Raw genomic sequence first — 24732 nt, 5'->3', positions numbered from 1 at the left:
ATGTATTTGTGTGCCTGGTACCCACAGAAACCAGAGAGATGGTCAGATTCCCTGGAAATGGAATTAGGGATGATTGTGAGCTACCGTGTAGATGCTAGAAACCAAACCCAGGACCTGTGCAAGAGCATCAAGTGCTCTTAACCGACGAACCATCTCTCCAGACCCTGCTAGCCAGGCTTTCTTAAAACTACAGTAGTCAGTGAGTGCCTTCTCAATGTTCTCTTTCAGAGGTGTTAACTGTCTCTGACCTTTATGTAGCAGGAGAAATGTCACTTTCATTTAACAAAGAAAATCAGATTGAGAGGTAATTATCTTTTGAATTAACATTCTGCAATATAAAGAAAGAATTTTGTCATCTTCAAAGTAATTTCAGAGCTAACCTTGCCTCACAAAGGGCTCACATTAGCATTTCAAGCAGGGTTGTCCCTCTGGCTCCCAACAGCCCAAACTCAGCTCCACTGAGAAACTTACAAGAAGGATAAAAAGGAGGACTTCAGATCCACCACCACATGTTCTTGAATGCCCTTGCCATGGGTTTTGACTACCCCATGCTGCTGAGTTCAGAGAAGCTTTAGGGAAGAAGAAAAGGACTCTAATTGTTCGAAACATAATTTATTTTTCCTGATGCAGTTAATTTTTTTCCAATGGGATGATATTAATCTTGATTAGCCACACCAGTGGCTCATTTGTCCCCCGGAAGCCTTTTCTACAGAGACTGTGCTATAAATTGTATTTTTAGAATATCTAGACACTTGGGATTATGGGGGTCTTTGTAAAAGTTCCACGCTGTAACCATGATAGATCGCCAGACTGCCTCAGACAGGAGTGTTGATGTTGTATTCAGCTGACTCAGTATCAAATGGAATCTCTTCATGTCTTCATTGAATTATAGATTTCTTTCTAATGGCAATAGATGAACTAGCCAGGCCCATTTTTTTTAACTGATGAGGCCAATGTGGTAGTGAGGGTGTGTCCATAGTAACCTTGCTGGCCCAGAGAAAGTAGAACAGAGGCCTCTATCTCTCTGGTATCTATAGGTCTCTTATACATGTTGGCAAACTCTAAGGACCATATTTTCCAGAACAGCCAGCTATGACTTAGTGTAATAGTATTAATAGTATTAACTTTCTGAGATCTAGAGTCTCCTGGGAAATGAGCCTCTGAGGATGCCTGTGGAAGATTATCACTACTAGGTTAGTTGAGGTGGAAAGACCTCCCCACTGTGTCATTCCCTGGGCTGGAATCCTGAACCGTATCAAAAATAAAAGTGAGCTGAGCACAGCATTCATGGCTCCCAAATTCTTGACTATGAATGTGATGTGACTGCCTGTTTCAAACTAGTATCACCATGATTCCATATTATGATAGTCTTGGAACTGAGAGCCAAAATAAACTTTCTCCTTTACATTTCTTTTCTTTCAGAATAATTTATTACATCAGAAAAGAAGCTAAGACATTTTAATAACAAGTAGCTTGGCCCCAATACCCCTATGATGAGACCAGACTCACCACCAGTACTTCCAAGTATAGAATCTAGATAGGGGTTTCCTGCCTTAAGCTAAGACCACACCAGGCAGGGTGTGAGCCTCATGGATAGTTCGCCACGTATGCAGGATGCACCACCAACATTAAAGAGCTATATTTCCTACTTGCTCTTGACCACGGTATTGTGGACACACCATCCCTGCTACATGAGCCTGTCCTTGTCACTAAAACAAAAGAACTGGGTTAGTCCATCCCTTAAAACCTTTAGAAAGACATCTGTAACCTAGTGATCACAGGTGCTCTGTAAAAGACAGAGTCCTAATGAGTGGGAGTGTCCTAGAAAGTGCATCCCAGGCTTGGTTGAAACCACTGAACAAGTGATTGGATTCTTCACTTGAAGCCAGTGAGATCAGGGAGCCACCACAAACAAGACAACAGACTGTCAATGTCTTGTTTGCCTCCCAATATTCAGGCATATATTTGTCCCCAGTGTTTTTATGCAAGGCCCTAGAGTCAGTTCACTAGTTCCACTGACTTCCATACAACGAACCACCCAGAAGTTCATCATCTGTGGCTTACAGCATGTAAGTGGAAGGCAGGTATACACACCACGTAGCCATCTGGGTCCTTGATGCGGGCAGCTCTCTCCATTCATCCTACACTGTCCTGCCCCTCCCTAGTTTCTCAGATGAGCCTTTATCTAAGGCTCCCAAAGCTCAGCCTACTTCCCATAAAACAAGACCTATACACTACTTTAACTCTGTTTGTAGAGTGTTCACCTAGCATGTACAAAGTCCCAAGTGTGATCCTATGTACCTCAGAAAGTGGGTGTGGTGGGACAGACCTAGAATCTCCCAGGACTCAGAAGGTAGATGCAGAAGAATCAGAAATTTGACATCATTCTTGCCCACATAGCTAGTTCAGGGCCAATCTTGGTTATATAAGACCCTGTCTCAAAAATTAAAATAAAAAAGAACATAATATATAAAATATACATATATATTTATAACTTATAATAAATATAAATATATTTATTTATATAAATATATTAAAATATAAGATAAAAAGGTGGTCTTCACACTCAAAGTCAGTTGGTTCATATCCAGTTGGGTGAGTTATGTAAACATCAATAGTGAGTCCAAGCAGAAGAACCACCATGGGTGACCCTTGTCAAGTAGGTTCCTGGGTCCCTCCATGGGAACTCTGGTCTCCCACTAGAGGGTGCATTATCCAGGAACAGCAAGGGCAAAGGAACCCTCTCCTGTCATCTTCTTCACAAGTAAGAATTCTACTGTCTTTGCCTATTATGTGTTGTGACTAGGAGGCACGTAATGGCCCCAGGGGGCTAAAAGAGTGGGCATTGGGGATAAGAGTAGGCTCACAGAAATATTAACAGACCCCTGTGAACTTCCTCAGTCATCAGAAAATCAGAAGCCCAGCAATAGGCTTATTTCCCTATCCCAGCCTACTAGAGTCCTCCCTGAATCTCTTGTCTGAAAGAGATAGGTCTGTGCCACAGTGGTCTGATTCTGGGTCCTTCCTTAACACAAAAAAAGCCAAATCCACAGCTTTCCAGGAGCTGGCTCCCATCAGCAGCTCCCAGCACAAGCAGGCTACTGCTCTGAGCTCTACCTGACTCACTGGTGGTGCTGTTTGGAGCTGATTCTCAAGGTCTATGTGTGTTGCTGAGGGGATCTATTAAAGTACCCTTGCCTTTGTGTGTCCTGACCCTGTCCCCTCTGGATGTTTTTCTCCATTTCTGCCCCAAAGGTATGTAATAACAGGAAGAACTGCCATTGTGAAGCCCACTGGGCTCCTCCCTTCTGTGACAAGTTTGGCTTTGGAGGAAGCACAGACAGTGGTCCCATCCGGCAAGCAGGTAAGTGTGGCCCCAGCATCCCAGAAAGTGGGTGCTGGGCTGCTGGGAGCTATGGCTACTGGGCAGGCTTCCCCACAATGAGACTCTGAGTGCCTCTGCCCTGGCCTGAGGTTTGCAGGTTCTAGATGTTATTGGCTTCCCCAGCATTCCTTTTCCTTTGGTCCTGGGTCCTGTTCAATGCAGCTGAGGTATTGAGTTAGCCATTTTCTCTCCCTGTGACACTTTTCTCCATGGTGAACTGCCAAATGTGTATGAATGTCACTGTCTTTTCAAAGGACTTTGCAAAGGGTAGCTCTTGTGTGTTGCCACTTCAGTGCACTTTAAAACTCTGATCAGAGGAGTGATAGCATAGGGGAGGGGAACAAGCAAGAACAACAGCAAAAATATGGCAGCTACCTCTTAATAAAGAAGATGGTTACCACCACTGGGCTAAGGGTGGTAACATCAGTAAAGTGTTTGCCATTTGACTGTGCATCCGTAGAACCCACACAAGAAGTTAAGCATGGTGGTACACACTTGTAATCCCAGAACTAGGGAAGGAAGAGAGAAGATCCCCGGGACTTGCTGGCTAACTAATGTAGCCAAATTGGGGATCTCTAAGTTCAGTGAGAGATGCTGTCTCCAAAATAAGGTGGAAGATAGCTGATGTCGGCCTCTCCCTTCCACACGCACCCACACGTGTAGACACACACCACACAGGAGAGAGAACAGTCAGAGCAATTGTTGGGTTCATAGCTGTTTGCATTGAGCAGTTGGTTATGGGCAGATAGGATGCTAATTAGTGTGCACTCTGCCATCTGCTCTTTACGTAGTTCTAAAAACAGACCTTTTTTTTAAATTAAAATATAATTACATCATTTTCCTCCTTCCTTTTCCTTCTTTCAACTCTTCCCAGGGATCGTTTACCCCACTCACTCTCAAATCACGTCCTTTATTTAAAAAAAGAGTTAGTTATACATAGAGAGAGGGGGAGGGCAAAGAGAGAAAGATATGTGTGTGTGTGTGTGTGTGTGTGTGTGTGTGTGTGTGTGTGTATATATATATATATATATATATATATATATATATATATATATATATATGAATGATTTCAGGGCTGTCCACTTGGTATTAGCTACTCAATTAGGGGCTCATTCCTGTGGAGGACTGACTTTCCCACTGCCAGCATTCCTTATTTGTAGTTCTTCATCTAGGGCTGGGGCCCTGTGAAATTTCACCCTTTCACATCAGCGTGTGGATTGGTATCATCTTCGTCTTGCCTCACTGTCCCACACTCTGATGATGTTCACCAACCTGACCACGGCTCAGCCACTCAGCCAAAATCCATGCATATTTGTCCACATGTGATCCTAGAGAGGAATTGAGGAGATTCCACAGGGAATAAGAGGTGCCGCTGTAGGGGAAGAGAGGGTAGGTACTATGGGAGGAGAGCAGCCATGCATGCTTAGAGCAGGATGGAAATGTCAGAGGGCTCCCCTGGACCTTGATATCTTCAAGAAGGACTAGGGCTGGAGCTCAGGCAACAAGGTGCTTACCTAGTGTCTTAGTTAGGGTTTTATTGCTGTGATGTGAAGAGACACCATGGCCACAGCAGCTTTTATAAAGACAAACATTCAATTGGGACTGGCTTACAGTTTCAGAGTTTTAGTCCATTATAGTCACTTGCAGGAAGCATGGTGGTGTGCAGGCAGACATGGTGCTAGAGAAGGAGCTAAGAGTTCTACATCTTGATCTGCAGGCAGCAGGAGACTGTGAGCCACACAGGGCATAAGTTGGGCATATGAGACCTCAAACCTGCCACCACAGTAACATACTTCCTCCCACAAGGTAATACCTATTCCAACAAAGCCACACCTCCGAATAATGCCACTCCTGATGGGTCAAGCATTCAAACACATGAGTCAATGGGGGGGGCGCATTTCTATTCAAACCACCACACCTAGGATGCATGAAGCCCCACATTTCATCCCCATTATGACATGGAGTAGGGCGATACATGCCTTTCATCCTAGCAGTGGGGTGGTGGAGGCAGGAGGATTATCAGTTCAAGCCATTCCTAGGCTACATGGAGATTTCAGGCTACTCTGGGCCCTATGAGACCCTGTCTCAGAACAGAGAGCTCTACAAAGTGAGACACTTCAAGCACAGACAACTGCCTATTCCAAGGCCTGAAGTCAAGGTGGGGAAGGACAAGATGACAGTTACTGAGGGTGGCAGCTCCCAGGTTACGGATTGGGCAGTTGAGTCGTGATGCTGACGGAGTCACTGGCTAGAACAGTTCAGTAGGTGGCACTGTTCTCATGGCAACAAGCTACCCTGAGGCGAGGTGTTCAGGTGCCATTCAAGGGCTGGCAGGGCTTCGATTGTATATACAGGATCAGTTTAAGACTTACAGATTGAAGTAAGGAAGTGAAAATTGTTCTTAGATTTGTCGTGGGACAACAGGACTTTACTGGAAGCCCAAGGCTCCTATTAAGAGCCTGAAAGGAATCGAGTTTGACCAGAAGACCAGCTATGATGCTCTTCCAGTCATGTGGATGGCTTTTCTGGGAGCCTTCAATCCTGATAAGATGGCTCCTGGTACCTCGTGTGGTTCAAGAGTTCACTCTGCTGTGGTTGTGCCTAGGGGAATCTGTCCAGTCAGGGTCCTACCTGCCAGACCACGTCTCTGCATTAGCAAGTACCAGAGTCATCACAGGGAGATAATGGTGGCATAGACCAGAGCTCAAGCATGACCTTTGAAGAGGGACTAGTTTATTAGGAGGCTGTTCAGGGATTTACATGCTCTGGTTCTGTTTGTTCCTTTAGAGCTCTCTCTGCCATAAATGTCACGGCTCAATGTCTCCCATATTTTATTGAAACAGCCTCCTCCCCTGAGCCAAATGTGTTTTGTTTCAGATAACCAGGGCTTGACTGTAGGGATCCTGGTTAGTGTCCTGTGTCTGCTCGCTGCTGGATTTGTGGTATATCTCAAAAGGAAGACGTTGATGCGGCTGCTGTTCACACATAAGAAAAACACTATGGAAAAACTAAGGTATGTCATCTCTTCAAAAATCAATGGCTAAAAGCATATTCAACAAACTGTCCCTTGCTGTGCCAGCTGTGCCGTCCTCAGCAAAGGACAGGGCAGGTTTTCTGGGAGTAACACTGGGTCTTTAGGTTTCTTTTGTTTGTTTTTGTTTTTGTAAATGTCTGCCAGGCCAGCTGTCTCTTTGACTCTCTCTTCTGGCTATGCACTGTCCATCACAGAAATAAGCCATGTGTTGGTGAATTCCATGAATAGGCCTTCTCTAATCTTTGCATTAGTAATTTTTACAAGGCATGCGGACGCTGGAATGTGTTCCTCAGATGGCAAAGCTTTGGGCCCAAATGTCTCAGAGACACAATGGCTGACCTGCCAGCTTCGTGCAGACAACCCATGTGCCCAAAGCTAAGTTTCCACAGTTTCCAGTTAACTAGATTGACAGAGCAGTGGCTGGAGAACAGGAATCAGTGTTCCTTTTCCATCTCATAGGCACGTTAGATCATTTCCCCCTGCAGATTGGTCCCATGGAGTTAACATAAGTGACCGTCTAAGTACCAGCAGGAACAGGATGTGAGACGTTAAGGCGAGGAGGAAGGCAAGCCCTTGCTCAGCAGTTGTTGCGCTGCCTTGCAGGTGTGTACACACTTCCCGGACACCCAGTGGCCCTCGCCCTGGCCAGGCTCACCACATCCTCGGGAAAGGCCCACTGATGAGCCGGCCCCCACATTTCAACACCACCAAGGTAGGTCGTACAAGAACTTCGTATGCTGGGAAGGGGTGAGGTTGCGTGGGAAGACAGGGCTCCGCCATCTCTGTGAAGTGCTTAGTCGGCACCTCTGGTTCAACCATAGCCCCACTACCCTGCAATAGACAGGGCCTAGCAGTAGGCCCCAGAGTAACCCTCCAGGGTCCCCAGAAGATTCTGATAAGGCGGTCGGTGTCTGCACACAGGCGGGGTGTGTGGATATTATAAACCATGATCCATCTCTGCAGTGACCTAGACCTAGTTCTCAGCAGCCCCACTGGGAACACAGCCAGAGCAAACTCTTGTTGCTAGGCCCCTCCTTTCATTCCTTTTCAGGGCCTCCAGCTATGTCTAGGTAAGCTTTCCACTGAGTCTCAGTTTTGCCCAAAACGGTGGAGGCCATGTCCACTCCCTATCCTTCCCTATCCCAGGGTTCCCCCATGTCTCAGTGTTTCACTTATGCACAGAAGTCTTAAATATTGACTCCACTATAGTACATGCCTGTATCTCAGTACATGAGGAGCATATTTAGTTCAAAACACAAAAACACAGGTGCAAAACAAAATGTTGGTTAAAGACTAAAAACATTTAGCTGGGAGGCAAAGAGAGGCGGATATCTGAGTTCAAGACCAGACTGCTCTACAGAGTGAATTCTAGGACAGCCAGGGCTACACAGAGAAACCTGTCTTGGAAAACAAAACAAACAAACAAAAAGAATATGATTATTTAATTATGCAACATTAAATACATTCAGTTAACTGGGTAACAATCATACCTCAATAGAGAGTGTGGAGTACCAGATCAGTTGCAAGGGTTCTGTTCCTCCTCCAAACACAAGGGACTTTGTCTGGAGTTGAGCCCCTTGCCTCTGGAGAAGGTAGTTCTCACAGAACCCTTGTGCACAGTAAAGCTCACACTTTGTGATCCAGCCTGTGTCTTCGTACTTGGTACTCCAAGTTTCTTTCATCAACTAGTTAATTAAACAAGCCTGATGAAGAATTGATTGAGCTGGAATCTTCTCTATAGCAAACAGTAGCTTCTAATTTTAAGTCCTCCTGCCTCAGCCTTCCGAATGCCACTGTCACCACTGTAGTTATCAATGTTTGGGATTTTTTAAATCTATGTAAAAACACATCTCTCTATTCCATATTTCAGAATTTTAAAGTAAAAAATAAGTAAATACAGTCCTTCCTCTGGACACCCTGGACTTTCCATTCCCACATAGACGGTGGTCACAGACCAGTCAGGGCTGCTCTTTCCTTGGGTAGCTAGCGAAAGCCATCAGAGCTGATTCTCTGCTTTGACCATGCAGGACAGGCACTCACTGAAATGCCAGAATATCGACATCAGCAGGCCCCTCAATGCTCGAGTGGTCCCTCAGCCTCAGTCCCCTCAGCGAGTGCTCCTGCCTCTCCACCAGGCCCCACGTGCACCCAGTGGCCCTGCCAGGCCCCTGCCCGCCAATCCTGCAGTCAGGCAGGCCCAGGTATGACTCTCATGCTGACTGGGTGGGATGCAGCTCAAATTCAGGCTCCTCTACTCGCTAACATGTAAACTTGGGCAAATTATCTAACATAACAACTATGAAATGGAATTCAGTTAATCAAATGGTTAACTGAGATAGCCCACATACAGTGCTATAGTATAGCAGTCATGTGACACTTTAATATTATTAGCAATTTTTAAAATATTCAGAGTTGTTTCCACATCAGTACAATGTATCATCTAAACCAGAACTTAAAACTCATCTACTGTGAGCACTTTTTACCTGAGGAATATTTATAGGAAATGACAGGAAAATATTAACAGTCTTTGTTTCTGTGTGAGCAGAAAACATAGAAGTATTAAATCTGAGCTGAGGCATTCTGGGCAGCATTTGTCAGTAGCACATAGTGTGACAGTTGGTGTTGTGTGTTCAAAACCTGCAGTCATGGGAGGTGACATAAGCAGGCGCTGCGAGGCCACTACAGATTCAGTGCACATTTGGCCTTGAAACGGCTTCAGGTTACTGCACGTGAGTTAAAGACCCACAGCTGAAGAAGCTGGGCTTTCAACCACAACATTTTGAGAACAGCAGTGGATACTGATGGCAACTTCTTCAATAATGAAACAATCACTGTTAAATGCTATTGTTCTATTTTCCCATTATTGTTTTTATATATTTATAATTACATCTTTAACATAGAGGTTATTCTCTGTGCACATAGCTTTACAGCCTGTTTCTGCCTTAAAGTCGTTTCTCCATACCTTGCCATTCCAGAGCCTATAAAAATTTTTCTTAACTGCAGCATGCTGCTTGGATGTGGGATAACCTGTGAGAAAGTGAGATATTGAGAGCTGTGGGTTTTGTTTTATAAACAGTTGTTTGGAATAACTAGACAGATAGATTTTGGAGTTCTTTATTCCTTTAGGGATGATTCAAGGGAAATATGAGATTGAAAAACACACAAACCTTTAAATGGCTGGGTAAGTTAAATGTTTGGTTAGAGTATTGCATGTATTTAGGGTCTCCCATTGACACCAGCAAGGACGAGATGACAAAGATAGAGATTGATATTTCAAAGCTTTGCTTATTTGATAGATAAAAACATAGTATTAAGACATTTTCTGTCTTAATAGTTACATCAGTTCCTGGTAATGTATCTGAGTTCATCAGTTTTTGTTTTGATCTGATATTTTCTTAGTTCATTTATCTAGTGTTGTCTCCTCAACATTTTGAGATTTTGGGCTAGGTAAGTGTTATATGGGGGGTCCTTTTGCCTTTGTGGGAAGGTAAACAGCACTGACCCCTATCAACTGATAATAACACTTATAATCATGTTCTGAAATACTGCGAACTGTCTTCTGAGGGTCAACATTTGCTTTGAGGGGAAACAACACCTCACTGGAAATCAATCCATGATCGTCATAGCTTTGTACCAGTATTTTATTGCTTCAGGAAAATGTGGAAACTTGAGCTTTTAGGTCTCATTGCCCTCATTTTTAAATAATGGATATCTTAAAATCATGGCCTTTGGAGCTGGGAAAATGGCTCAGAGGTTAAGAACACTTACTGCTTTTAAAGAAGACCTGGGTTCAATTTCCAGAACCCACATGACTTCTGCAGACTTGCATGTGGCACACATACATTTGGACACATGTATACACATATTTTAAGTGGCCTTTGTAGGCACCAGGAGCCACTTCAGATGGAATTTCTGCTCTTAGCCAAAGGCTTTTCAAAACCAATGAGGAGTTGATTATGTGTGCTCATATATTGATCCCTTCAGCTCTCTTCTTCTGATCTTACACATCTCATCTTTTCCTTTCTGCCTGACAAGACTTTGTTCATTATTCTTTGAAACAAGCCTGTTGTTGGCATGGTATTAGCATCCCTTTGTCTAAAGATGTCTTTCGTTGTGAAGGATATTTTGGCTAGGTATAGAATTCTTGGTTGACATTTTGTGGGAAAGGTTCTTCCCCTTCTGTCTGCACTGTACAGTGATAAGTCCACCAATTTCTTTCCACAGTCTCTGCTCCAGGAAAGTAATGTGGCCGCTTATTTTAGGGAAGGGGTGGTTTTCTCTGTGGTTAAGCTGGAATAAGATCATATATGGCCAAAGTATTTGTTTCCTGGACAGCCCTCTTCCTAGGCTTGTAGCTACAGAGGGGCAGCTTTCCTTGAGTTTGTTTTTATTTCTTTGGTGCCATTTAATTATTTCCAGATTGCATGTATTTACATATTTCACTTTCTTGTTGTTTCTTTTATATATCCTGGACAGGGCTCTGGCATGCACCCATGTGTACACAGATGGGCCCATCTCTGAGTAGTTCCTTGAGTCTAGAGTCCATCAGGTAGTCTTTCTTTCCCTAATTTTCAGTTTTCAATCAATTACTTAGTGATTTTTTTTGTTGCAAGTACTAAGGAATAAGGTAAGCTGAGGTCTTTCCATCCTGTCACTCACAGCCTCATATCCTTTCGTATTTCTTTTATTGCTGAAAACTCAAGCTACTTTATATCTAGCAGCTCAATAGGGAAAAAAGGTTTGACTTTCAGCAGGTTTCTTTGTCCTAAAAACTTATATGGTAGCCAGTTTCAGGCCATAAACAGGTTACTGCACAAGGAGTCCAGAATTGGCCTTCCTGAGCTCATGCTGGCAAGCACCATGGCTCTGCTTCAGGAGTGTGTTCTGGGAATTATCTGGTGCTGTCTCTGGATGCCTATATATATATATATATATATATATATATATATATATATATATATATATGGTAGTCTTCTTTGCTCATATAGTAGGCATTTCTTTTTAAAGGAATTTCTATCCTTTATTAAAACTCTGATTTCTGGCCTATCCAGGACTCTAGTTTTTAATATTGCATCAATGTATCTTTTGTGAATCACTCCTTTCCTGAATGCTCAAAACTCCCTCTCCCACTCACTACCAGTCAGGAACCTTGTATTATATCTTCAGTTGTTTTTATGGACTGCTGATAGACCAGAAAAAAAAACAAATATAAAAGAGGACTATCTTGGTTTACCTTGCTGTAGGGCAGCAGGCACATTCTAAACATGTCTAGGTTATGGGCTTGCTTGAGAATACAGCAGGAGCTGTAAGCCTCAGGACATGCACCACCACTCAGTGCCTTACACACATGTCCTCCATATTCCCACAGGGAATCTGCAAAATAAAGGATAATCTTTACACGGTACACAAAAGGATTATTCCTACAGGAACCCAGTGAATTCCCTCATCCTGTGGCTTCTTAGTCCTCTATTTCAGCAGTGCCACCTCTGTACAGTGCCAGACTGGGACTGATAGACTGCATGACCCAAGAGCAGTTGCGCACAATGGTTTTATCCCACAGTTGTCATTGCCCACAGAAGTCATTGCCCACAGAAGCAGCTCCTTCAAAACAGCCACACAAAAGTCTGTTTTGTGAAACTAAGGGACTCTTCCCCTTGAAGCACCAGTAGCAGGAAACTGCACATCTTCACTCTGAGCTGTGTCTGCCTGGAGACTTTCAGAGACAAGTGAGTTTTCTGTCATCACACGTAGAGACCTGGAATCCATTCCATGCAGGTGTGAACAGTATCTAGAGGTGACTCTTGCTCGGCAGCAGGAATTGAATCCACTGACACTTTACAGCTCCATGGGTACCATCCACACACCATGACACACATGTGCCTCCATGGCCAACCCTGCTGTGCTTGTCCAAATTTATCATGCACCAGGGATGGGGCACGTTGACTAACTTTACATTTAAAGAAAGTGTCATCTTTCTTGAAAACATTTCCTCCTCCATAAACTCAACTCATTCTCTTGACCAAATGCACCTCTGGAATGTGGGCTTCTCATCCTATGCTAAGTCTCTGTGCTGTACCTGCTTGTATCCACTTGCACATGCTATGGGCACATCCTGTGTATACATGTATGGAGATCAGAGAACAACCTGCAGGGGTTAGTTCTCTTTCTGCCTTGCTGAGGCAGGGTTTGTGGTTTGCGGCAGTAGGGTGGATCTCAATCTCCTTCTTTTCATGGAGGAACGCTATGATCATAGATGTGCTTACATGTATCAGGGGCCATTTCCCTGGACTTACAGTGTGCCCGCTGAGGGAAGGAGAGCAGAACAAGGCTCATGGCTGGGAGGATTCTTGAGGTCCCAGGACAGCTCAGCTAAAATCCATCATTCAGTGGAGTCTCACTTATCAGGTTAATTGACTACTTACAGTTTAAAGAAAAGACGCTCAGTGTCCCAGAAAAGAAATACATTTCTCAGCTCACAGAAAACTGTGTCACAGAAGACACAGCTAAGACATGGCAGATTTTCCACTGTCAGATGTGCTCAGGGCCTGAAAGGATTTGAGTGTTGCCTTCAGTTCATCAGTGGCCATTCTCCTAACAAGCAGAGCCTCACCTGTGTGCCACTGGCCCAGCTTTGCCCATTTGCTTTGCTAAACATCTGTCCCACAAAGTGGCATGTGAATGATGCCTACTGATGCATGGGCACACTTGATCTAAGGATCCATTTTTCTTTAAGCACCAGTTTCCAGGGAAATGCTAGTAAGTAAAATCTCAGCGAGTTACAGACCTGAACTAAGCTGAGATCATGCTCCCCATGCATTAGAAACAGAGACTTTTAAAAATTGAACCCATCACCTGGGAAGACTAATTGTTAGTGCACTGTGGTCCTTTCTTGAAAATATTGCTAGGTCCGAGAGAATTATCAGTCCTGGTTTGTGCACCATGTATCTACACTGTGGAAATTTCAGGCAAACAGCAATGGAAGAATTCACTTCCACTGTTACATTTATTGCACATGGATGCACGCACACGTGCGTGCGCGCGCGCGTGTGTGTGTGTGTGTGTGTGTGTGTGGTGTGTGTGTGTGTGTGCGCGCGCGCGCACTCACATGTGTGTATATTGTTTTGGTACAAGGAGTCTGTGTTGTGCTTTTAATGATTATAAAATCATTTAAATACCCACTAAGCACCGAGTACAGGACATGTGCTACAGAGCTGAGTACCTGGCAGTTCTTTCTACCCCTATGAGCTGAGAGAAGGTGCTACCATAAGCTCCAGCTAACGGAGGAGACAGAGCACAGTAGGCTTCATATTTCATGGAAAGAAGGGAAGTTCAGGAAAGTCAAGGGCTCAAGCCCACATTCTTCACTTGCAGCATTAAAATGGATGTTCAGGGGTTAGAGATTTGGTTTATTTGGTAGAGTGTTTACCTAGCAGACATGAGGTCCTGGGGTTCATAGAAAGGTAGCACGGTGATGTAAGTCTACCCTTATATATGCCCTTGGGAGGTTAGAGTCAGGAAGATCAAAAGTTTAAGGTTAGTCAAGTATAGTGGCTCTCACCTAGGCAGCAGTGGGTGGATCTCTGTGAGTTCAAGGCAAGTCTGGTCTACATAGAGTCTACATAGAGTTCCAGGACAGCCAGAGATACACAGTGATAGAGCCATTCACATGAAAAAGGGGGGAGGGTAAAGAAGGGAAGAGAAAGGAAGGGAGGGGAGGGGAGGGAGGGGAGGGGAGGGAAGAAAATTAGGCAGAGGGAAAAAAGAGAATTTACAGTAGAAAGTGTTAGAAACCATAGTCAGAGCAGCAGGACAGCTGCCCTGGCCATCTTCCATCCCCATCTTCGCCACCTTTGCTGTTCGTTGGTGTTATGTAAACCTTCCATTTGGTCCGGAAGGCATGCATCGGTTTTCCTGAACACAACAAAGCCACAGTCAACTTTGTCTTTATAAGGTAGGCCACTGTTGGGGCTGGGGATTTAGCTCAGTGGTAGAGCGCTTACCTAGGAAGCTCAAGGCCCTGGGTTCGGTCCCCAGCTCCGAAAAAAAAAAAAAGAACCAAAAAAAAAAAAAAAAAAAAGGTAGGCCACTGTTAGCACTATGGCCAGAGCAGGAAGTCACCTATGGTATCACAGCACTTACATGGATGACAACTGTGTGTCTTCTGTAGAGGGCAAATAGATTTTTAGCTATGTTTTGACCAATGCATAATAGTAATCACATGCTTTGTATCTATATCATATATAACCTAAACTATTTGTAAACCAAGACCAGCCAGTCTGGGACAGGCTCTTCCAGGAAAAGGCAGAAACATGGAGCTTTGCTTAAGAAGCAGCAGAAGGAACAGTAGAGGAGACCCACATTCTCTATCCCCTTCAACCAGGGTGATGAGTGACTCTATGGGGCTGTTACTGGGAAGCAACAGCCAATTGTCATAAATGCTTCCACAGGATATAAATGATACCATAGATAATTTAGAACATAGTTTTAGGACAGGCAGGTAACATTCAACTTACCCAGAGGGTTCAGCTCATCCCTCTAACAGTGCCAAGCAGTAAAGTCAGCTCGGAATGATAGAGATGCACTCCCTTCTGACTAGTGTGGTCAAACATGCCCTGGCAATCTGATGACTTAGGTCCTTGCTCATCAGAAATATTGGTATATATTAGAAAGGGAAGTCCATTTGTCAATACACCCTACTAGGGAAGATACAATGTGAAGGAAGAATCTATGTAGCAGCCTTCATTCCCTGGACAAACCATAGGCTGACAGTGGGAAAGAGGGATGGATGGTGTCTTTGTGGGCCTGCCCCAGCTTTCCAAGTCTTGTCCTGTCGCGCCCAACCTCGACCGGCAAGGAGGACACGACCAGCTGTCGCGCGCCTAATGTCCTGCCAGTAAGAAAGACGCGAGGCAACAGGATTCTTCTGCGAGCAAGCCTTTACTGTGTTACAGCTCTTCTTAGTGTTACAGCTCTTCTCAGTGTTACAGCTCTCTTGAACAGGGACCCCGAGCAGCAAAATCGCTCGGCTTATATAGACAACAGTATGCTAATTATCTCTCAAGGATTGGTGGGGCATGGATCACCCCACTACTTGTCCTCCAGGGATTGGCGGAGAATGAGTCACCTCATTAGCATACTAACGGTCAACTGACACCTGATGCATAAACCGCACATGTGCAGTACCGCTGTTCACCACTAGAGGGAGCCCTACATCTCATTATCGTATGGCCGCCCTAGCAAGGGGACAAGCCTGCACATGCGCAGTAAGTTGTCGACATCCAGACAAGGCTGGATGTCGGCGCCATCTTTGTTTCGCCACGCCGCTCTCTACAACCAGCGAAGATGATCTTCAAGCAGTTTTACTCAGGAACATTGATACAATCTTCTGACCCCGGGAAATCCCTGCACCACACTTAAATAGCTAGCACTAGCCAATCCTAGCAAGCCACGTGGGGACAGCGGATAGGTTGTACTTTGTGGAAGCGACCAGGCCAAGCAGGAACAGCCAAATAAGGACTTGTTTTTCTCAAGGACTTGTTTTTCTCAATGAGCAGATGGCAGAAACTGGACTTGTTTTTCTTAATGAGGGGAAGGCGGAAACCGGCTCCTTCCCCGGGGCCCGGGGCCCGGGACCTCGCAGCTCTCTACAGTTCCCCCTTTTTGTTTTATTGGCACCCAGACGACACTGGCATATACTGAGCGCGGTGACCCCCCCGTCTTAGGATCGTCCCTTCGTGTACCTGTCATAGGATTACCTTGTCGTCCTCAAGGCTCCGTGTCTTAGGTGAGAAGGGAAGTTGCCCGTCACTGAGTAGGGTCACTCGATATGCTCAGGGACGATGGAATATGCCAGGGGAAACAGGGCCCAGTAGAGTAAGAGCGACTATATATCTTATATGACTGTTAGCAACACCTGGGGGGGACTGTCCTGCCTCAATGACTGCAAATGCCTGCACGACCATGGCCGCATGCCTCCTCTGTACGAACCTCAACCTGCACAAACACCACAGGCTCACTAGGGAGACCAGCAGCAAGAGTCCAGCTAGGGCTCCCATACCCACCCACTCCCTCAGATGATTCATAGCAGCAGCAATCCAAGATGACAATCCCGTAGCTAGTCCAGCATCCACACGTGTGGAGTTCACGGTCACGATGGCTACACGTAGCTGATCCATTAAGAAATCGAATTCTCCAGTCCAATTACCCAAAAGATAACTTAACAACTCTTTAGACAAATTAAAGGAGTGGGCTTAATGGTCATGATGTATCGGCATGGGTCTCGGGAACACTGATAGTATCCCCCACTGGGGCTCCGTTTTGACCAGCATTTGGGTCACACCGAGAAGTGTTAGCAACAGCAGGATCTTCATTCTTGTTGCACCTCCTGGTCAATCTTTCAGGGACCCACAACGGATCTTGCCGGTCCTGAGGAAACACACAAACAGACCCTCTTCCCCACGCCAGAACAGGATCTGGCCCATGCCATAAGCCAGTGATCACATCTTTCCATTTCACATAACCTTTCAACGTGCCCGCCCGACATTGATGTCGGTCAGCGGCAGAAAGGCCATCATTATCCATTTGTAAATCTTGTAACAATCTTCACCTGTTTAAATTTTTTTTTTTTTTACAAATATGTGCGAGTTAGAATCTTGAGCCTGTCTGTGATCAAACTGTAAACTGTAGCCAGTGTAACACTGGCAATCTTTAACCACAATCTTTAAGCTTCCCTTTAACACCAGAACACAACCATAACTTTGGAAAACAAAACTCAACCTCCAACAAACCATCTGTTCTCCAAAATCCAGTCTCTCCAAAACACCAAGTCCATTCCTCATGCTTTAAAGTTTGACTGCCAATTCTTGCATATGAATGGATGATGGTGCAGGCTCTAATTCCTCAACAAAGAGACATTGCCCTAAGTTTTTATAGTCTGGTTTATAGGATAAGAATTATATTAAAATATTATTCCAATTTAGATCTGTTTCCCTGGGTTGACTCATGCCACGTGTTGCCTAAGATTACTCTATTATGAGGTTTAAGTCAACTTTATATTACCAATGTTATAAATTTTTAACCATACCCAATAACTTAAAAACCAGTAACCTTTAACCAAGACATGTAGAGTATATTATACATTTAAAACCAATCAGAAACAAAAACTAAGTGGCTACACATCTCTTTAATATTTAAATCAATCACCATTTTTACCTTTTCTAGCTGTTGTTTTAAGAGAAACACCTAGTCACCTGTTGAGTCCAATAATCCCAGTCTAAGAGAAATAGCCATCAGTTAGTTCCATTACCATAGAAGCTGTGAAGCTCCTGGTGCCTTTAGGATCGGCTAGTGTAAACATTTAGCCAGCCCCCTGGGAGCTTCCCTAGCGGACTTAGGCTTCTAGCTATAGATACAGGCTCCAAAAGCCAATTGAAACTTTTTATTTGTTCCTTTCTTTAAAAAACTACAACAATGGGTGAATCAACCAGCATTTAAAGTTTTAACCATTTTTTTCCTTTTAAACATGAAACACAAAACATTCAAGCAACGAGAAGCAAAACCCAGACATAAACTGACATACATGGACAACTTGGTGCACCAAAGACAAACAATAGACATAGAGGAAAAGAACTAGATGGTGTTCAACCAAAGGGACCCAGATATCCTAAAGGACCCAGAACCAGAAATAAGCACTTCTCCAAGAGGAGCCAGCAAGGAGGCAAGACGTCTCCCACCTCCTTCTGCCTCCAGGAGAGCTCCAAAAAGGCTTAAGCTCATTTCCTTCTTTTGCCAAAGCATCTGTGGAGAGTCCGGGAGGACTGTTTCTCTCAACCCCATTCTCTCTTGTCTAGGGTGTAAACTGTCTCTAGTCAGGGTCCAAAGAGTAAAAGCATCTATGAGAATCAACTTTGCTTCTTTAGATTTTTTTTTTCGGAGCTGGGGACCGAACCCAGGGCCTTGCGCCTCCTAGGCAAACGCTCTACCACTGAGCTAAATCCCCAACCCTTTAGATTTTAACATAACTCTAAAAGAACACATACACAAAAACATTTTACCATTATTACCTTGCCTCCTTTTGACAAGGCTTACTCACCACTACCCCAAATCTTTATCTTTGTACATGCTTTTAATTTCTGTGATCCTTCTGAATTCTGTTTACTGGGGCCTTTCTTGGCCCATTTTTCTCCCAATTTCTCAATCTCCCTTTCCAATCCAGAATATTCAAACCGCCACTAGCTATAAACCAAGGACTGACTTGTTCTATTAATTCCTGTAACACATCCTCAGTATCCGTCCCCTCTGTCTCTCTGTCTGTATCTGATCTTTCCATATCTGTTTCTTTCTTACTTCCTTGCTTTTCCGATCTTCCTGGAGCATTTCAAGAGCCACACGTCCCTTTTCTAATGCTTCCTGACAGCACCTCTGATCCTCCAAGCAACAACGCACTAGATGCCAAACTTGGCGAACTCCTGGTTTTAAGGTTCCTTGGGACCATGCAAGGTCTAAGTCTTCGCCTAGCTTGTCCCAACAGAAAGATTACCCGAGACTGTGAACCAGGGTGCAATGGCTTTACATTCACTCAGAAACCTCTCTATGGTGCTCCTTTTCATCTTCAACGTTCTTGATTCAAACAGCTCCTGAAGAGCCAGAAAAATCGGGTGGGATTGCGAATTTCCTATCACAGTAATAGGCAAAAATGATTCCCAAATGAAAAAGGAGGTTTAGAAGCAGCCACAAAATAAGGAAGATGAAAAAATCCATCGACTACAAGGCTGTCTGTTTTTACCTTCGGTTCGCTACTACTGCGAACTTTCTTGCTCACTACCCTGAAACTTTATAGCCGCTAATTTCCCACGGTCCTTATCGTCCCACCTTACCTTGGGAACTTTTCCAGCGCTGCCCTGACTTCGAGAAGTTCTGATCTCCTTCCCCGTACGGGCCACCACTTGTCGCGCCCAACCTCGACCGGCAAGGAAGACACGACCAGTGAAGATCTTCTTCAAGCATTTTTACTCAGGAACCTTGATACAATCTTCTGACGCCGGGAAATCCCTGCACCACACTTAAATAGCTAGCACTAGCCAATCCTAGCAAGCTACGTGGGGACAGCAGATAGGTTGTACTTTGTGGAAGCGACCAGGCCAAGCAGGAACAGCCAAATAAGGACTTGTTGTTTTTCTCAAGGACTTGTTTTTCTCAATGAGTAGATGGCAGAAACTGGACTTGTTTTTCTTAATGAGGGGAAGGCGGAAACCGGTTCCTTCCCCGGGGCCCGGGACCTCGAAGCTCTCTACATTGTCCTTATGCCCAAGATCTTTCTTCAATGATATTCCTTTCATGGCTCTTCCACAGTCCTCTGTAAGGCTCCCTTACTGCTGTCTGCAGATGCTATAGATTGGTGCTACTCCATTCAGAAGGTCCTATGGGGTGTTCCTCTTGGGCACACCAAAGTCTCATCTAGTGTAGCAAATAAACTGATATAAGCGTTAGATGGTAGAAACTGGTCGTGTTATGAGCTGATTGTTCCCTACTGGCTGTCCCCCTCAAGGAATCACAGAGTAACAGAAACCTGAGTGTGTTTCACCTCTAAATTTAAGATATGGCTACAGAGGTCTCAGACTAGAGCTGACCTTTCCTGCTCGAGTCTCTGGTAGCCTTGAGACAGACTAGTGTCCTAGGTTTCATGTCACTTATCAATGGGTCATGTGACAGGGCAATCAACTGTCTGTACAGGTAGCTACTGTGATGAATACCTCCATGGCTCACTCTAGAGAGACATCCCTTCAGCTTTGAGAGCAAACACGCCAAAATCAAAACATAGCCCTGGTGCCTTGACCATCACCCTGTTATCTGTTTGCTCTCAAAGCTGAGAGAGGCAGGGGAGGGAGGGAGAGGGTGCTGAAATTCTGCAGTGTATTGTTAGTGCTAGCACACAAGTGGAAATCAGAGGTCTAGGACCACACGGGACAGAGAAGGACTTTTCTCCAGGACATGAGGGAAAAGGAATGATGTTGAGAATACAGACTAAAGAAAACCATGCCAATAGAAGCCCCCTGGAGTCCTTTGTTAGCTCCTACAGAGGAGGCTACATTTTACCAAAGCCATTTTACCACACCTCATATGCAACCACCTATACCATGACCTGACCATGGCAATAGAGCACAGATGAGGGGGACCATTGCTCTCCTCAGGGCATGAGTAGTTTCCACCAGCATCTTGGCTGTTTGGAGACTGATCACTGGGGTGAGCATGCCAGAGCTGAGAGCCATCTGAGAGAGCATGATGAACAAGACTACGAGCATAAATCGGTGATATCTCAGACAAGCTGTAATTACCTTCTAAGTTGCCAGGATAGATCCAGATGCATTAAGACAGACTGTGGCATATTCCTTGCCTCTTTGTCTGCTCAGCAATAAAACCCTGGTGCTATCTTTACTACAGGGACTGGGTAATTAGTCATATTTAACAGCAAAATTAGTATTGCTTTATAAGGAACGATTGCATAACCTGATCCCCTCCCACTGAGCGTGTGCTTTCAGTTTTATATCACACGTGGACATCGTGCTCATAGTTCTATGTTCTATGATGAGAAATGGAGCTTGATCTGTGTGTTCATTGCTTGGGCCTCACTGTCAATCAAACAGCAGCAACTCTTACTCATGGGCGACTGCATGCCAGGCCCTGGGCTAAGCGCTTTTCTGTGTCAGTCCTCATACCACCCCGATGGGAGTTGAGGGGCTTAGGAGGTCCTGTTATCGCTGTACATGGTCACAAGCTCAAAAGCTCAGGACCCGAGTGTGCATAGCTAGGCGTAGTCTTTATTCATGCCTAAGGCGTCTGTCTATATTCTAGAGCCTTCTCGTGTTTCCTTTGATGAAATCTGATGCAGACAGTCACCTGTCTGTCTGGCCCCTGTCCAGCGGCTCTCTGAGCCCAATCTGTCTATTGTTCATTCTTGGTACATCTCCTACGCTGCTGTGGTTTAGTCCACTTCTGTAGTGGCCCTTCGCTCTGCAGGGAGCTGACAGTGAATCTGCTGTTGCAACCTCTGAGCTGCACTCTGCAGCTCAGGAGACATGATCTTAGTACAAATGCTGTGAAAACACAAGAGTTTGAAGTGACATTTGAGTGCTAACGGACACATGGTCTGCCTAAGATAGTGCAGGTCTTGTGTAACTCTTCAAATGTGTTTTGCTGTGTAACCTCAATGGCTGACACTACAGGTGTGCCCTACCCTGCCTAGTCATGACTGTGCTTGATTAATTACCAGGACATACTATCCTGAGCTGTGGGAGGTTCTAACTCCGTTCCCTCAGAGGCCTTTCCCTGCAGTGTTGAGGCCAAGAGTGGACAGCATCATGCTGACCAGACCTGTCATGGGCCCCAGGACAGTGTGAACAATGCTCACTGACAGGTGCTCTCCAGGGACAGCTAGGAAGGCACCCCACGCAGGCTTGGGGTTTCTCATATCTCTGTCAAGCATTTAAAGCTGACACAGGAGTAACTGCTGGTATAATAATTATCTATGCTGGGAACATTTTATGTGTTATTTTATTTAAGATCGCTTACTCCATTTTCTAGATAGGTAGACTTGTTTGAGTCCCAGATCAGAGGCTTTTGTATGTAACTCAATATAAAATATCCCCCAAATTCTCACTCTGTCCCCCGTGGCTAGTGGCACATCACCTCACAGACCCTTACCTGCCCTGCAAGCCACTGCATGGCTCCTTCCCACAAGTTCTGACAAGCATTTGGGTGGAAGAACTACAGCATGTTCTGCAAAGCAATCAGCTCTCTCTTCAGATCTTCACACTAAGAGAAAGGCAGCTGTCTTGTGGATCCTGTGCATCCACAATTGTACCAGTATGTAGAAACTGGAAATTGTCTGAAGCCATGGGTAGACTAATATCCACCCTCTGGGATAGAACCCAGCTGTTCACTATACCCCTAAGACCTGTGGAGTCAGATGACTGACATTTGAATGTACCTATGTGATTGCTTTAAATGTTACAGAAAATTTTCCATAAGAAGGCTAAAGATAGGCCCTACCTTACATTGTAGGCAGGTTACACACCCAAGATGAAACCAGGGCTGTGTAGCAGCATGCACTGCCTTCCAGATGTCTGCTAGGTCCCCGGGCCCAGTTCTGGCCATAAAGCTGAGGAGTCACATGTGACCTTTTATCTGTTGCAGGGCACCCACAAGCCCAGCCCTCCTCAGAAGCCTCTGCCTGCTGATCCATTGAGCAGGACTTCTCGGCTCACTGGTGCCTTGGTGAGGACCCCAGGGCAGCAGGAATCTGGGCATCGCCCAGCCCCCATCAGGTGGGTATCATCTAACAATATAGGGTAGCTGGACTAACCACACTGGTGTGCAGGTATCAGGAGTTGAGTCGTGCTTCCTACCTGCCCCTGACATGAGAATGATGGGCGATAAGTGTAGAAATAACCAGGAAGTGGTTACTGCAAACTAGAACTGTGCACATCACCCAGGGCTTTCAGCAATGGCTCACTTACCAGAGAGATCATAGCAGGAGGTAGGTGCCCCAGGAAAGCTGAGCTGCTGCCAAGGGCCCAGCCTGCTCTCCAACAGGCACTAAAGAAAACACTGTATCTGTATGAAGGTTGGACCTCCACCATCTTCACCAAGTCTTTCTCCGCCTAGTCCATGGGCTGAGGCGTGAGTCCAGGTTGGGAGATTATGGAGAAATGAGGGCTAAGCAGCTGCTCAGTAACTGGAGCCCTAGGGGCTTCTCCACGGCTGAGTGACCCGTGCAGGCTATCTCTGGCTGGGATCAGCTCCGCCCTCCCCCACAGGTGAAGAGGCAGATGGCAGCCCAAGCTCTACTCATACGGGGAGAGGTTACCCACACCTGCGACTGAAGCTGGCCCGTGCCTTTGCAACTTAGCCGGTGTTAAATATTATAGCATGCCAGGTTGCATTTAAATCAGGGCGATATAAAGACTCAAAACACTGCTCTGAGAGACTTGCCGCTGAGGCTGCTCACATCAGGTATCTCTGAGGTGGAATCCATGGCACGCTGGGTACTCTCCCATCTTCCATGTTTGCCGGTGTAGCTGGGAGCATTGACAACATGGAAATCAGTAAAGGCTGCAGCTCCACCTCTTATTACCCTTGTGGGCTTTTTGTTATTTTGATTTTCTCGGTTCTTAGGTTAGAAAATGCTGGACAAGAGCTGCATACCCCGAGCCTTGGTCTCCCTAGTAGCCCAGGCTGACCCGAACCTCCTGGTCCTTCACCCTTCTTTGTATTGGGATTATAAGTGTGAGCCACCATGCCCGTCAGCAGATTGTTTAACCCACAGCCTACTCATCTGACTTGCATGCCCTTTAGCAGGCCATGAGCTCTTTGAGCACCAGAGAACCAAAGGTACTGACTGGTGGCCAGGCGGCATGCTCAGTAATTCCTATCTCTGCAGGGGAAGGCACACATCAGTGATTCATTACGGCTCTTGGGAAGAATGTTGGCCTAGGAAAAGAAATGACTACCTCATAAATCTCAGAGATAATGCTGGTCAAAGGGTTAGGAGAGCAGTCTAGTTCACCACTGTAGAAATGCAGGAAAAAGCCGCATAGCATTTCGGTTACTTTTGATAATCTACTACATTTAAACACCTCATGGAAGTGATGGGGCGGTCAGGGGAGCATTCCTCTTCATAATGCCCCCAAGTGGCACCCCATCTTAACCTCCACTGATGGCAGCCTGGCTCCCCATCTCCTGAGCTGCGCACTGTGATCCTGTAGCCACTAGGCATGTCGGAGCTGGTTAAAAATAAAATGGAAATATACAAAAGTGTGAATAAACACATGCCAGGTTTCGAACACTCGATGCCCTCAGCACTTTATGTAGATTGCATACCAAGATGCTGACAAGAACTAAATGAACCTTGGTGATAAAACTGAACTCACCTATGTCACACAGAATTTAAGACTGGAGAGATGGTTGGCTCAGTGCTGAGGAGCATTTGCTGTTCTTCCAGAGGGATCAGACTTCAGTGTCCGGCACTCATGTTGGGTGACTCACACTATCTGTAACTCTGGCTCCAGAGGGATCAGAAATGGCCACTTCTGGCCTCCACTGGGGCAGTAGAATGTCGTAGGTCACTGGGAGTTCTGCAGTAATGTCCTTCCTATGGTTAGCATCTCCACCCTCCCACACCCACCCCTGTAAGCTAACCTGGCCTCCAGTCTCAGTTGGGGGATCTGTGGGCTCTAACCTAGGAGATGCACCAGTGTGCAAGGGCAGCCTTCTCCTAAGGTCAGAATGTGGAACCAAACAGCTTCCGAAGTCTAAC

The 24732-nt window shown here is 45.4% G+C and overlaps 1 protein-coding gene across 1 annotated transcript in view; it reads left to right on the top strand.

The window, feature by feature from the left end:
- The window catches only part of Adam12 (ADAM metallopeptidase domain 12), a 326713-nt gene that overhangs the window by 297185 nt on the left and 4796 nt on the right, over positions 1 to 24732 (top strand). The window contains exons 18-22 of the mRNA NM_001427293.1: positions 3256 to 3364; positions 6263 to 6398; positions 7023 to 7131; positions 8447 to 8620; positions 22611 to 22741. Coding sequence (NP_001414222.1) covers positions 3256 to 3364; positions 6263 to 6398; positions 7023 to 7131; positions 8447 to 8620; positions 22611 to 22741 — 659 coding nt within the window. The remainder of the gene's footprint in view (positions 1 to 3255; positions 3365 to 6262; positions 6399 to 7022; positions 7132 to 8446; positions 8621 to 22610; positions 22742 to 24732) is intronic.

This window comes from Rattus norvegicus, chromosome 1 (assembly GCF_036323735.1).
Source record: "Rattus norvegicus strain BN/NHsdMcwi chromosome 1, GRCr8, whole genome shotgun sequence".
NCBI classification, from domain to species: Eukaryota; Metazoa; Chordata; class Mammalia; order Rodentia; family Muridae; genus Rattus; species Rattus norvegicus.
This window is presented reverse-complemented; position numbering and strand designations above follow the sequence as displayed.